We start from the raw sequence: 15924 nt of genomic DNA, 5'->3' as shown, positions 1-15924 counted from the left end.
TTAATGATTGTTTTTGCCATTACTATTCTTGTGTAAGCAAGAAGAATTATAACCAACACCTCATGCATTGGCCAAGATTTTAGTACTAATACAAATTAGCCAACTAGAGATTTCAGTATCAAGAAGTGTTGATGAGAAAGCCAAGTTGGCTGTATGGTCTACCACTTGATTACCCTCCCAAGATACAGGTGATGTTAACACCCTAAAACCATCAAGGCAGACTTCATATTAAATAAGCATGGATAAATAAGAGAGAGTTACGAATCCAGTCAATTTAAAAGATTATGCCCTCTAAGCTCCTTTTTTTTTTTTTTTTAGCCCTTTTTTAATGGACGAGCGCAGATGAAGAAGCGGGAGCGTAGACTTTAATTGCCCTTTATGAATTTGTAGGATAAGAAGTGCGAGCAAAGTTACCTATGTGGCCTTCAATCGAGAGAAATTATACTCTACATAGTATGCACTGCGCGACCATGCATACAGCCAATCACAACCGTTTGTTTTTATAAAGGTGTGCCAAGATGAGCCCTTCATGAATGAGGCTTATAAAAATGAGCGGTTATGATTGGCCACGTGCATAGCCACATGATTCATGCAGTGTATAGAGCCAAAGGATTATATTTTATAATAGATATATTTTTTTGGGTTTTTTGCATGAATGCTCTCTTAGATATAGAATTTTGCATGAATATTCTTCCAAAATTAATATTTGCATGTATACCCTTGTAAAACACTTATTTTACTATTCTACCTTTTTTTTATCTTTGTTTTTGTATATATACCCATACCATCTAACGCCATTAAAAAATTAACAGTTTCAAATTAAAATGACTAAAATATCCTTAATGGGATAAATGTGCAAAACAAAATATATATAAGGCCATCGCGATGGAGGACCAAAAAGTAATTTCAAAATTTTATTTTATTTTAAATTAAATAAATATGATTTTTATTAACGGTGTTAGAAGAACCATTATATTAGGGGTATTTGTGCAAAAACAATATTTTATAAGAGTACGGAACTAAATATAAATTTTAAGAGGTTATTCACGTAAATTTAAATTTTTAGAAGAATATTCATGTAAAAAAATCTGTGTTTTTTAATCTGGTATAATATTTTAAATTATATTTAAAAACTAGACCAATGATACAAATGTTAAGTAACAGCCTTATATATATCCGTCACAAAAATATACAACGTAACGAATCTTTTCCCCTCAGCTGTTATTACATAATAACAACCGTTATATTAACCCATGTCTCACGCAAGCCGGCTCGGGCGGTTCAGCGTGAGAAGATCGAGAAGCACTCGGGCACGCTGTGCGCTCGGCTTCCAGAGGAACTTAAAAGGCTCGATAGGATGCAGCGAAGGTAAGTCTGTCCCCGTCCCCCAAAAAGAGAAACCCTAAAGATTCCCCGACTCGATCATTGAATCCTTCGCTGCGCTCGCTCTCCCCCCAATCGTAGACCCGCCGGTGATCTGATTCGATCTCCGGCTCGGGGGAAGACCGGAGTAGATGGCCCATGGCGGCTATGCCAGGCGTCGGGTCGAGGAGCGGCGGCCCCTCGGCCGGCGATCGAAAGGGATAGGATATGATAAGAAGAGGAAGAAGAACAAATCCGTCTCCCTCAAGAACCAGATCCGGTCCACCGAGCGGTTGCTCCGCAAGGTATCCAGTTCCTCTCCTTTTCTGATTTTATTCCTGATTTTTTATTGGTTAATTAGGGTTTTTGGGTAATTGTAGTCTGATTCTTGGGCGGGAATTCACTGGCTTCTTATTCTTCTCCTTATTCTTTTTGGTATCTTTTTTCATGATTGCTGGTTTCTAATTGATAGGCTTCAGAAAAAAGGGATATGTATTTGCATGCATCGCAAGGTTGCCTTGCGTTCTTTAATTAATTTTATGTTTCTTTGGAGCTAGCGATGCAAACTTTGAGCTTTATAACTGAGTAGTCGGAAATTTTGTTTCATGGTAGTCGAATCTAATCCTACTGGGTTATTTTATGGTCATAATTTGTTGTTGTGTCTAATGTGGTTTTCTTGTCTTTCTCATATTATGGGCATTTTAGGCTTGCTTCATTATGGGGATAATTGTTTAAAAATGGCTCATCCAGGCACAGGAACCTGCGCATGTGTTTTTGTCATTTCAATCAGTCCTGCCCGATCACTAGGTGGTGATAGATATGAGAGAAATCTGAATGTCGATTAGTGCACCGCCAAATGCAGCCTCTCTGTTTGGATATTCCTTCTGGGACAATTGTTTAGTTCATAACCTTCAAAATATGTCAGAGAGATTGTAGGGTGAAACATGATAGTAGCAACATATGCAATTATGTGGGGTGTTGTGATTGGTGACACAGTTGGGCGTGGCACGTAACACATGCATGCCTTTTATTTTCTTTTTTAATTTTTTATAGCAACTTGGACCTGTCCAAATCAAATCATCATGTTATGTCCTGTCATTTTTTTAACCTTATAGTGTCTTTTCCACAATGCTTGTAATGATTTCAGACCTTTGCAGCATGTATGTTGTCCTTTGTTGGGCGAAAGTGGCACAAGTCAAAGTCGTTCACTTTGGGAGGCTTTGGAGCTTCTCCCACCGTAGTTGCCGAAGTGGGTTTTTATAGTTAGAATTTGTAGAACTAGATAGAAGTCCCAAACTGGCCAGACTTCACTGCGGTGGTTACTTCAGGCAACCAAAGAGCCTGTAATGTGCACTTATAGGAAAACTTCACTTCAGAGGTGCTCACTTTTGGGCAACCAAACATACCTGTTATGGAAGCCTATATGTTTTATGCGGCAGCTTCATCTTTGCATTGAAAAGTGTAAAGTATTCCGATGATGCATTGATTATGATGAATTGCATAAGTTTATTGTGAGCCTTTTTCAACCAAATTCACAGATAACCCATCAACATAAATCTATGTTAGAGTAAATATTAAATGATTATCACTTATGTTCCTTTATTTTTAAAATTTTATTTTGCCATCAAAATTTTGATAAAGCATTCCCTAAGCTTTCTAGTGGCTATTGAGTACTCGCATGACTTTCTAGTCCTGCAAGAGAGGAAGAAACACCTGGTAAGAATTCCACTTAGCACCACGAGATTTTGTTTCTGTTTGTTTAAGTGTCTTAAATTGGAACCAACCATATATTTCCATATTTTCTTGTTTTCTATTATCAATCTTAGATAAACTAGGGGAAATCAACTTAAGCATTTCAACCTTATTTCAGCAAACAGCCCTAAATCTGATATTAAAATGTAAATTGAAAAAAAATCAAGAATTCTGCAAAAAGTAGATCAACTATAGCCATTGAAATTTGAGTCTGACATTTTCACATTTGATCTTGCGGTGTGGTTGCTTGTTTTTGGATTTACATCATATTATTCTTTGAGACAAGCATCTAGATAGTGTTCAGTTCCTACACTTTTTGTAATGGTAACCATTTTGTTATCTGCTACATGGACATTTTGCTTCAGTGGATGGAATTTTCTGACTTCTTGATTGTTTTCAAGGACCTGCCAGTTGAAATCAGGCAGGCTCAGCAAAAGAAACTGGAAGAACTTAAGAAGCATCAGGAGATCCAGAGTCGACTAACTGTAGAACGTAAATTACAATTGAGAGACCGAAAGATAAAATTTTTTGGTACGTAAGTTTCTTCGTGTGACCTTTTAGCTCATTGGCTGGATGACATCCTTGTTCTATGTTCTTTATGTTCTTGTTGATTATCTTGAGCTTGTTGTTTGTCCAAATTAGAGAGGCGAAAGATTGAGAGGATGATAAGGCGGCTTGAGAAACAACAACGTTCTTCATCTGATCATACATCAGAGGGGAAAATTTCTGATCAGCTTTCCAAATTAAGAGAAGATCTTGAATATGTCAGGGTAAGCTATATGCATGACATTTCTGTGAAAGTGATTAACTACCTTTTAGAGATCTTATTTCTTGTGTTATCCTTTTCTTCTCTGATTCTTGTTCAAATCAAACTTTAAAAAAAATTGTCAGAAATGATAACTCTCCAAGGTTATCATATACCAGCTATGTTATGCATTAATTATTACTGCAAAAAGTCTTTTATCTTTGCTAATTATGTGGTTTAATTAATATGTATGCGCTTATAGTTGCATAAATCTATGTCGAATACTTACGTCCCGAAACTTTTGTTTCCAAACTAAGCATCTAATTGATTGTGCTCTCTAGTGCAGTTCTTTCCCAAGACTGAGAAATATGTGTCATTGTTTGTTGGCGGAGATAATCCTGATATTGTTGATGAGAGAAATAAGTTGCGTAAACAGATTAAAGCCAATCTCATGGCTGCCGCAGCTAGTGGAAAAGAATTAGAAGGTACTTTAGTTCTTGGATTTTTTTTCCAAACATTTCTATGTTCCATGGTTTAATGTGCAGTTGTTTACTGCCAGCTTTCAGTATATTTAATGATTTAAGGCTTTCTTGAGCAAGATTATAAGCTTTCAGTAGTTTCCACCTTTGATTGCCATTTCTATCTACATTATCATATCTTATAGTTCTTCACAGAGGTTTGTGGTGTGATAGGATGTTTCTTCTTGTTTGCTGAACAGAAACAGCAAGTGATGATGATGCTTTAGATATGAGTGAAGACGATTTCTTCTTGTCTGGAAGTTCAAGTGATGAAGCAGAGGCAGATGATGAATGGACTGATAAAAGTACTAGGTACATATATATTTGGATAAATTTACATGAATTACATCCGGTTCTATCTGAGTATGGTTGGTTTGATTAATACCTTTTCCTAATCCTTAGCAAAATATGTTGTACTGGTACCGGTTGGCGTACCGGTTGCCTACCAGACCGGTACGGTTCCGGTTCAGACCGGTTTGAATCGGTACTGAACCGGCCAACGCGCGGATGCGCACCCGCCGCGTTAAATGCCACAGATGCCACTCTGTGGCATTAAACGAGCCCGTGCGGGGGCGCGCCCGAAACCCAACGCGGGGTGCGCTACCCTGAGGAATCGCGCACGGGCACGGTTCCTAGCTCGCGCACGCGCGATTGCACTTCCCTGAGGACAGGTACCTGTGCGAACCGCTCCGGTTCGCATTGGTACCGGGCTTGTACTGCTTTGGAGTCGGAACCGGAACCGTTTTCCACGCTTGAACCGGTCCGGTCCCGGTCCGGTACGGGCCGGTTCAGCATACCATGCTCCTTAGAAACTTAAGGATAGTTGCCAAGGAAAGTTTTCTACATCACTCAAAAGGATGTCTTTTCTTTTTGATCATCTTAGAATTTCAATGTGCTTTATGAAATTACTATCTTTTATAGTGGGGCTTCTTTTGCCCAATCACATGAGAATTTGATATGCCTTTATATATGTTAATAATGCCATTCAAACATTTTAGTTATTTCATGTTGAAATATGTATAGTATTGCAGATTTTCTAGCAGAAATAGTGCAATTTAACCTTGAAATATTCTTTTTCCATTCAGCTGCCCATCATCAAACTTTTACCATTTATGTGTGGCTTTGGTATGTAGAAGACTCAATAATTTTTATGAGAAGGTGCAATCTTATATGTAATGGTGGTCTAGTATTTACTAGGGCGAGCTTGCTCTATGTGGTGGGAGTCAGTAGCTACAAGCCAAAGGACTTGAGCAATTGAGCTATTTGTACAACTTGATGTCTAAGCAAGTTTGTACTGTATCCCAGGAAAAGGTGGCGAAATATTCAAGGTCTTAACATTACCATAATATAGTTGAAGGAATGCTTCAGCTTTGGCCCATGATTGCCTGACCAGTATCTTTCCACCATAGTTCTAATATGATTGTGACAGGCACATGGTACTTTGCTTTTCATCATTCTTAAGGCTGCAAATTGGTCGGGTTGATTCGTGACCCGACCCATTGACCCGATGCAACCCGTTCTTGGAGATTTGTGGAGCCCAGGTGGACTCAAATATGTGACATGTTCCATATTTCGGGTCATGTTTGGATTTCATAAACTTTGACCTGACCTGACCCGATCCGTACACTATATGGGTCTATTTTGAGGCTTCCGACCCAATTGAAATTGACCCCAAAAAAGTATTCCAAATCATTTCTTCTTTTCCTGTGTTAAGAAAAAAAGCGCTCAAACTAATCTCACGACATTAAGAAAGGCCAACTGTTGAGGTTATTAACCTCTTGAAACAAATTACAATTCTAGATAAACATTAGTTCATGGAGTTTTAACCATGTTAGCTAACAATTTTGTGGAAGTCAAAAATCAGTTTGATTCATAGGTAAGAACAATTTTTTTTTATGAACTCTTATTAGTAAACAAATGTAGAACTGCACCCGAATGGAACCTAAATATTTTGAGTTGGGTCCATGTTATATATGACCACAACCCTATTTGAATGACCTGCTGAGTCTAAAATTTTTTCTATGGGCCCAATCTAACCCAACCCAACCTGATCCTTTGTTTGAGTCTAACATCAAGACCCGTACATGAAACTAGGTCAGATCGGGGTCAAGCATGCTTGATCCAACTTGACCCGTTTGCAACCCTAATCATTCTATACCTTACTCAGATTTTATTGGGTTGTAGTAAGGCATCTTGGCAGGAGATACAAAACTGTTGTTTTTAACCTCTGCATATTTGTTAGGGAAGCCTAGAAATCTTGACCTGTCACCTCTTGACCTTCACACACACACACACACACACACACACACACACGCCCGCGCGCGCACACACACATATTAAAAGTTCTGCTTTTTTTGCCCTTGTACATGGAACACTAGGCAAATGAGATCACTTTAAAAATCACACTGATTGAATAATTTATTGAATATCTCAAACAATGAGATATAATTTTTGGAAGCTATTGTGTTTTTTATTGAAATATGTAGAAAATCCTTTATTTTGTTTAGATAAGTTAAATTGGTTGAAGCATCAAAAACTTTACTCTATAACAAATTGCTAACAATTCAATTAAATAATAGCAATCAATTGAAAATTCTCAGACTGCTTTCAACTTTGACGAAATGTTGCTATATGAGGTTGTACGGATCACACCTCGATATGGTATCTGCCACTGCATGCCGCCGTGTTTGCTCATGCTTTATCTATTTTTTTGAATATCACGGTATGATATGTTACCATATACCCTCGCTATGTCTCGATACACTTCAGTACAAGGACTTATTGTATGGTGGTACTGTTGTTGTTGAGACCTTGCTTTGATGTATCATTTGTTTAAGGATTGTATTGTCAATTCTACAAACCAAAATATCTGTAATGGTTTAGGCAAAGTAGATTCAAGCAATATGTGTCATGAGGTAAATGATATCGAGCACATTGTGGTGAATGGTCCTTAGATAAAATCACGGAAATTTGTTGGCTCATCAACTTTGCATATGCAGCTGTCGAAGGTAGTGGGATGGAATTAATGAATGCAGATACAATCTGATGTTGATGTAATGGTGGATAAATGTATGGATTTTTTCTTTCTCTGCTTAAAATGTTATTGTAATTAAAAATTAGATGTACAAACATAACCCATTGAACAGTGTTAAGTGGATCCATAGGGAGGTTTCAACTTTCAAGCATGTTTTCAAAATTTTTTTAATACAACACTTTAGTTGTTATGCATCCTGCTGGTTTGCTATCTAGTTGGGTCAGGTTTTGCTAAACCAAATCTATACCCATTCAGGTTTGGGTTCTAACTCTTGTTCCATACCCAAACCACTGAAGGATCGGATGGGGTCTGGGTTCAGGTTAGATGGAGGTTGGATCTAAGTACCCATTGGGTATCAAATATTCTTGAAGAGTTAATCAAGCTAAACAATCCATGCTTTGAGAAGTTCATAAACATCCAATACATGCTCCACAAATTGAATCATGAACAATATGCTCTTGATGGTTAACTATATAACAATAATGGACTAAAAATTGAAAATATACACTTTATTTATAGTCAATTATAAATACCCAAATTTGGTCTAACATGTTTATATATATGTATATGTCAATATATGTGTGTGTGCGTCTGGATTTATGTATGTATGATAAATTGGGTAATATATACGGTTTCAGGTTGGGTTGGGTATAAAAACCTCAAACCAAGACCCAACCTGAAAGTTTCAACAGATCTGACTTTGATTCCATATCCAACAAATTCATTGTTGGGGTCGAGTCAGGTCCGCATCCGGTACCAGATTTGTGGGTCAGATTGACAGCCCTATACTGGTAAAAAGCTTAGACTAGCAAGTGGAACGGCATGGGTTTGAGTCCCGAAGCAGTCATTTTGTACAAAAGTTGCCATAAGTTAGGTCTATCACCAGTCCACCCCTCAATTGCCAGGATCATAATTGGGCAGTGGTGTTTCTATGCACTGCAGGATGTGTATCGTTATCATGTGGTGCTGAAACTTGTTTCATCTGAGAGTAAGTTGGGAAAACTTATTTGAGAAAATAGATTCGAATTCATTGAGTAAAAAAAAGTCTTCCAATTTTTACTATTTTGGATTACCTAATTTTAACGAGTAACTATGTATTAACCATCCATCAAGCCACATGCTTAATCCTTATAAATGCATCATGCACAATGTTAAAAGCATAATTGCAAACAGATTTGCTACATAAATCAACAAATCGACTACAAATTCATATATAAAGAACTTATTAAGTAAAATAAATAGTAATAGTGCATGCATTTTAAAGTATTTGAGTTTAACTGATATCTGTTTAAGATAATGCTTTGCTCTTTGCAATTGTGTACATGTAAATATGCAAAATAGTTAGATACATACTAGGTCAAGACATCTTGATATGTGAACAATGATAATAGAGTTCAAATTGTGCTAGAAAGACTTCAACGTAGTAAGGATAAAAATGCTAGTGTTTCAAGCACTTGCACAATATATATCTTGCCAGTATCATGCCTGCAAGGCATTAGCACATTTAGTACATGGCACTTGTGAAACAAGTTACCCTATGTTAACATATGGTATATGTCATATTGTACATAATCTCAACCATCATAAATGGTGTGCCTTCAGCCTTTTCCATAGAGGTAGAGGCTGATCCTTTTGGAAAGATAGTAGCACCCTCATAAATGGTATATCATATAGTAGCACCCTTGTAGCGTCGAGAGTTTAATTTGGTGCCTAGCACACTGAAATGGATACTGTATGAGAAAGTTATATCCTTCAAAAGTTGCTGCTTGGGATTAAATTGTGAATGCAGCGGATCTTGCTCCCAAACCCTGTCCATACCTACCTGAAGTTGCTAAGTTGGTCTGCAACCTTCTGGACCAAAGGGCAGCTTATATGATGGATAAAACAGATTTTGGCATTTTGAAGGTTCCAGTTCAAACATGATTATATCAGATCTCAAGCTTTAATAACACCATCAAGCAACCATCTTGACATGCATATGTTCTTCTTGTCTGTATGTATTTTTATGGAAAGAGTATCAGATCCAGTCAGTGAAAGAATATATTGACTTTGTAATTTATATTGATACTTGTATGTGAATTTGTTATATTTTTTGCAGAGAACCAGCTTCAAGTGCTTCTGGCAAAGCAGCATCTGGCATGTCCAGTGATGAAAAAAATCAGGTTTTTCCAAGAGTGCCAAATTCTTTTCATTTTCCTTTTTTATTTTTGCCCAGCTTTGGTGGGTTATAACTGCTTTACTTGGCATGCATTTTGCGCTTACTTCCACACAGAGGCAGATATCAGCTCGAGTTCTCATGCCGCCTCCTCGTTCCTTGCCTCCAAGCAGAAGCCATTCTGTAGGTAAGGTTGATCTGTCAACATCCAGCAACGCATCAAATAGCAGAAGTGGCCCTTCCTCCAAAAACTGGAGACCTGTAAATGCGCATGGAGATCATAACAGCAACCTGAGTTCAAATTCTGATGCTCGTAAGCCTCGCCGGAAAAGAAGACCAAAGAAGAAAAAGCAGGTGTGGTTTATATTATGACGCATCTGAGAACTTCTATTATTGTAAAATTTACTTTGCTGCACATCATTCGCAACACTTCCATCATTTTCATCAAACCCGTGCTACATTTACATAGAACCTTGGAAGACATGTTTTAGAACATTGCAGTTGTGTGATAAAAACAGTCATTCATTTAATGTCTCTTCTGATACCCTCCATCAACAAGTAAAAATGTGGTTTCAATGCACCTTACCAGAACCCTTCCCCTGGGTTGACAATAACAAACGGGAGGTCACCTTTTATGTATCGTGAATAAATGCATCTATGGACCAATGGATGAGTTTCTCATATATGATGCTGATTTATAATAATGGTGAACCTGGTTTTGCAGTCCCTAGTCAAAACCGTAAAAAACAAAACCTTATCTCATTTGCATGTTCATGAGCCTGTAGAATCTGATTTCCAAGGTATCCTTCTGGGGCATGTGATTGGTCTATAGCTTCAATCTACAAACTTCTCTTTTTATTTCTACTCCATTTAGCTCGGATGACCTACTGATGAAATTCTTGTTGGTTCCCTTGTTCAAGACAATCTAAAGGGCAAAAAAGCTTTTAAATATAAACTTATCCGCTGTCTGTAACTAATCGATTTAGTTGTTGGAGTTCGTGAACTAGATCTGCTGAGACAAAGGTGCTAAAAAAAAAGAAAACAGGTTGAACCTTTTGCAGCGAAGGTGCTGTTTGCTTTTAGACGTTATACACGTAGGAGGTGAAAATAGACCATTCAATACATTGCCACTGAAAATACATGACGTTCTGCTGATTCTTCATCAGCAATATCATCTGTTATTTTAGGTCCAAAATGAAGTAGCCCTTATTCTCTAGTAAAAGGTCCGTTTTTTCCCTCTTGTTTCTTTGAACACCAGGTCTTTCTTGCTTGATTCATGCTACACATTTAACTATACAGATTAGCAGCCTGTTTGTTCAAATCTCTTTGTGCTTTTTCTCACTGCAATGGAAACTCATTTTTGATGTTTTGTTCTCTCCGCAGGCATGAGTAATGGCAGCCGTGAAAGGGAATTGGACCTGATGGTTCTGTGACATACATGCATCCACACTGTTGAATTCTAACAAATGGATCTTGTTGTTTGTGTGCAAAGGATTTAGTCTATATCAACTGAAAGGCAATGTTTCTCCATATAAGTATATTTTGTCTTTTTTTTTCATGTTTTAGTTTTTCCCATTTCTACTCCGGTCTTATGATGGGTTATCTATTTCCAATCCAAGTTTGATGACCACCCTAATTGCCTCTGCCTGGTACTTGAGTTTTGAGTGTTAACTTTGATGGTCTTCCATTAACGTTATCCCCTTTCCCATTAAGTTTAGTTTCCTCAGATCATTGATTTTGATTTGTTAACTTTGATGGTCTTCCATTAACGTTATCCCCTTTCCCATTAAGTTTAGTTTCCTCAGATCATTGATTTTGATTGGTCGAGCACTGACAGATGATTGTGCTCCTAACAACATTACATGATTATCTAACATGATATCCCCAACTTAGACATTGATGCTCAAGTCGCATGATCCTTAGAGTCCCATACTATGTTCTTTTTCCTCTCTTGTTCGTTGGGTTAGCGTGTTTATCTTGGACAATATTTTCCGGAAACAATTTAACATGGCTATGCACAGTGGAAGAGCTTTAACTGTTACTTCTAGTTCATAATCAAGTAGTTATAGATTATTTGTGAAATGATGGTAGTGAAAAGATCAAGTGGAACTGAGTGAAGCAGCTGGACATATCTAAGGCTCCCTTGATTATTAATTAGGCCAAGCAGTTCAAATATTTTATGCTTTCCAATGAGAGAAAAAATTACCCATGTTACCTGTAATTGAAACTGGCATAAGGTGTGTTACTGGATCTTTAGTCATTCTGTGGCAAAAAAGTTTACCGAATTACCCCGTGCTACCTGTAATCAGACCTGGCAGGAAGAGGTTTCGTGTTATTAGATCTGTAGTCATTTAGTAGCAGCTGTACAAGATTTTGGTGGAAGTAATCGATCAAAGCTCGTGACCAACTGTAATGCATGCCAAGTTTTACTCAAAACATATTCTTCTGAATCTAGCTGAGATGGCTTCAAAGAAATTGTGTGGTTCTGTCAGAGACTGTCCTAGTCAGCTATCAAGATGTGCAACCATGCAAAGTACATTCTCTTCTGAGGGTTGTAGTCTATCAATCACATGATCCGTTTATGTTCTAATGGAATCTCTTTCATACAATGTTATCATCAAACTTAGCTTTGACGATACTGGTAAGCAGGAGGAAATATTCTGCCATGTAATTTCTTGGAAGTCTACTTAGATGCCTGATACTCCTGTCTCAGTACATATTTCAAAAAATGCTCATCCTCTTCCATGTCTACTTTTATATGTACTGCGGTAGACGTTTGAAATTCTGGGAATGAGCATAGATATATCACCGAGGAAGTAAACAAGATGAAATTCTTTGATATTGCCCTTAGCTTCTAATTGTTTACATAACTATCAGATTCCTTGACATTATCTCTCTTCTGGGCAGTGTGGGGATGCAGGGGCCCTGATGGGTGTGGATACGGTAAAAACAAGAAGTTTGTTTAAATACTAGTGTTTTGTTTCTCTGGTCGAAGTTACTTGTTTTTAGATCAAAGTATCAGGTCAGGCGCCTATACTAAATTGAGTGTTGGCATTGAACAAAGTATAGGAGAAGAAAATTAAATTTTCAACCACTCCTGGAAACTGAACATCCAATGGATATGGGATTTACAAACTTGGACATGGTTTCTCTCAAAGATATTCCACTGTCAAACTCTTAACTGCCGATTCCATCTCCACTGTTTCCTCCAGTCTTCTTATTCTGAAGTTTAATCGCGACTGAAGTCATCTCCTGAACAGTTTACCTTGCCTATTCTAGACCCATCCATCTCTCATCTCCGTTATTGCTAGATATAATGCGTGTCTACTAAAAGATCGTAGATGTTGATAGATTTAAAATTATTTTAGCAGGGATTAAGTGCTAAGTGCTAACTATTTAAGATTTTATTTGATATCTCATGTGTTTAACTTGGATAAGTTTATGTTGTGCATATTTGATATCTCATATTTGATATCTGATAAATCACGATGGTCTGTATTATGGAGGGTTTGGGATTCTTGTTATGGATGGAATCAGTGAAATCTCAACTTGAAGAAAATTTTTCTCCTTGGACTCTGACAGAATCTGTTGGTCGTAAGATCCTTCCTGTTAGAATTTTAGCTTGCTTTAAACTTCTAAGGAAAAAAAAAAATCTAATTACAGTAATTATTTCAATTGAAAGTCAAGAAATGTGACTACTTTATATAGTGTTAGGATTAGAATTAAATAGGGATTAGATTAAGATAGCACCTTTAGTGGCTTGCTCGATTTAGTTTATTGGCATCTTAGTTGCAGCTTCTCCTTGACCCTTTAGTAGGGATGACAGCAGGACGGATATAGCTTGGGTAGGCTATTATATGCACTCAGCCCTATAGTTAGAACCATGTATCCATACCTACCTTATACCTATCTCGAGGTGGGGCGGAGCAAGTAAAGTTAGATGAGGTGGATAGCATTACAAATATCTTTTTTTTGCATAAAAGTTAAATAAATAAAAATAATGTAAAAATAAATATAAGTACTTCACATAATATTGAAGAACATATGAGTCGTAAATATAGAACATTATAAACCAAATTTTTAACAAAAATAGAAACAACAAACATAAATATTATTGCTTAGATAGTCAAATATCTTTTAAATTAAGAAAAGCAATTAACTAAAAAAAAAATAACCAAGCATGTATTTTGTAATCTTTTATATGATTAATCTTATTCATGGTTTATCACAATACTTTCTTCTCTATTATTATCATAATCATTATAATCCTCAAGATTTATATATAATTAGGTAGGATTCAAGACGGGCTGCCATTATCTATATCTATCTTGAATTTGCTACAAGTTTTAAAACGAAGACCCATCCCCGTCATCAACTCTAAACAAGTATAAAACGCATTTTGCTAAAGTTAGATTGGGTTGGATATCCAATGAGCAAAGTAAATTGTCAACCTTATCCTTCATTTTTTTTTTTTGTTTCTTGTGCTTGACTTCTTCGCCCTTCTTCTGATTAATATGAATATATCAATGTTCTTTTTTTTTCTTTGGTAGAATTTACTTTATTTTTTTAATTTTTTTATTTTTTTGGGGTAAAAATAGCATTTCATTTCAAATATCTCAATTTTGAGTACATCCTGCCAAATCAAAAGAAAGTAAACAGCGTAGCAGATGGGGAACACCTGCTAAACTCGTCCAAATAACATCCCCAGAATGTCGTGCCATATATGAGGCGACCCAGTCCGCTGCTCTGTTCACCTCTCGATACACATGAACTATTTGGATAGCGGACAGCTCCTGTACTAATCTGTGGATATCTCGGATCAACGAGTAGCCATCTCCATACCTATCTGCTCTCCGTATCCAATCGATCATCGTAGCGGAGTCTTCCTTAATACTCAATCTGTCGACACCCAAAACTCGTCTCGCATACATGATGCCCTCCCAAGCTACTCATAGCTCTGCCCCTATAACCGTCAAGTCTGGTGTACTCCAACCACCACCAGCAATCAGCCACCATCATGGTCCCTGACAACAAAGCCCACTCCACCGGCTACTCCATCCATCGCCATGCCACCATCAAAATTTACCTTAAGATAACCAGGATGTGGGGTTACCCAAGAAAGAGAAGATAACCTGGACGCTAAGACAGCGGAGCAGGTACCCCAGGTATCCCTGACCAACCCAGGTGAAGTTGCTGATACCAACAAGGAGACCTCCATAGCCAGGGACACGACTCTGTCCATCACTAGCCTTGGGGGTAACCGTCTACCCTCAAACAACCGGTCATTTCTATCTAACCATATATGATAAGCCAAATATGCCACTACAACCCCCAGCTCGTCTATGCTAGGCCTCCGAACAAAGTTCCTCAAGAAATATAACAAATCCTCCACTGACTCCCACCCCAGGGGTAGAGGCGCCGAATAACAACTCCATATCTGTGCAGCCCTGGGGTAGTGAAGTAAAACATGGCATATGGACTCCTCGATGTCTGGATATACCTCGCAATGCTGAGCTATCCGCATCCCCTGTCTGACCAGCACGCTCCTAGTCGGAAGATAGCCTCAGGCTACCTTCCAAAGAAAGAGGGTCACACGAGGATGCACTCTCATCCTCCATATCCAACTTGCATCAATCTATCTACCTAGCTCCCTGCCAATCCACACATGAAGATCTCTGGCGCGCACTCTTGACCTGCCCGTCGGCTCCCAAATCAGTTTGTCTAGCTCCTTCCGTGACGGTACTGGTAAGGCTATCACCTTCCCCGCCAACTGCTCCCCAAAAACCTCCCGTATCAAAGCCTCACCCCAATGTCCCTTTCCTGGGACAATCAAATCACTAACCCTGAGCCCCTGTAACCTGTCAGTGTCCACCATAGTCGGCAAGCGACTAATAGGTAACTTAGTCACCCAACTATTCTCAAGGACATCAATAGATCTCCAGTCGCCCACTACCCATCTGATCGCAAGTGTAGTGGCTCTGACACACATCTCCCTCCATATGGGCGATTTATGATGTCCTGTACGAGTATCAATCGATGGTCTGCCATACTGGCTCTCATCAGAGAAGACCATATACTATCCGGCTCCAATAGAACTCTTGCTGTATGTCACATCACCGATGCCTCCCATCTCACCAGAAGTGATGTCACCTTCAAACCGCCAAGCTCAATTGGCTAACATACCACCTCTCAGGATACCACCTCTAATAGGAAAGAGTAACATTTAATAGGAAAACTATTTTTAAAAGTTCAGAATAAAAAAAAGAAAAACCACGATTTCTCTACTAGTGCGGACTGTCCGGAAGCCGTGAGTCACCCTATGGATCAAATTCTATACCCTCTCTTTAATGTTTCTATT

General features: G+C 38.1%; 2 protein-coding genes across 3 annotated transcripts; one reads left to right on the top strand and one right to left on the bottom strand.

Moving 5' to 3' along the window:
* Window positions 1-1277: 1277 nt before the first annotated feature.
* LOC103705985 (uncharacterized) lies at window positions 1278-11196 on the top strand. 2 transcript variants are annotated; one of them, XM_026804225.3, is made up of 8 exons: window positions 1278-1667; window positions 3516-3645; window positions 3757-3884; window positions 4206-4344; window positions 4578-4689; window positions 9510-9573; window positions 9684-9920; window positions 10950-11196. In XM_026804225.3, exons 1-8 carry the CDS (start codon window positions 1515-1517, stop codon window positions 10953-10955), a joined length of 969 nt encoding a protein of 322 aa, XP_026660026.2. In that variant the 5' UTR covers window positions 1278-1514; the 3' UTR covers window positions 10956-11196. The 2 variants fall into 2 exon arrangements, with proteins under 2 accessions (XP_026660026.2, XP_026660025.1); XM_026804224.4 differs by having other exon boundaries at window positions 1279-1667; window positions 3480-3645.
* Window positions 11197-14571: 3375 nt separating this feature from the next.
* LOC148715032 (uncharacterized) lies at window positions 14572-15090 on the bottom strand. Its single transcript, XM_088712716.1, has one exon. The coding sequence runs from the start codon at window positions 15088-15090 to the stop codon at window positions 14572-14574; it is 519 nt and encodes a 172-aa protein (XP_088568842.1).
* Window positions 15091-15924: the final 834 nt, after the last annotated feature.

Source organism: Phoenix dactylifera, chromosome 1 (genome assembly GCF_051530095.1).
Source record: "Phoenix dactylifera cultivar Ajwa chromosome 1, Ajwa_hap1_PhDact_Kaust_v1.1, whole genome shotgun sequence".
Lineage (NCBI taxonomy): Eukaryota > Viridiplantae > Streptophyta > Magnoliopsida > Arecales > Arecaceae > Phoenix > Phoenix dactylifera.
Note: the sequence above shows the minus strand (reverse complement) of the source record. Positions and strands in the feature narration are given on the sequence as shown.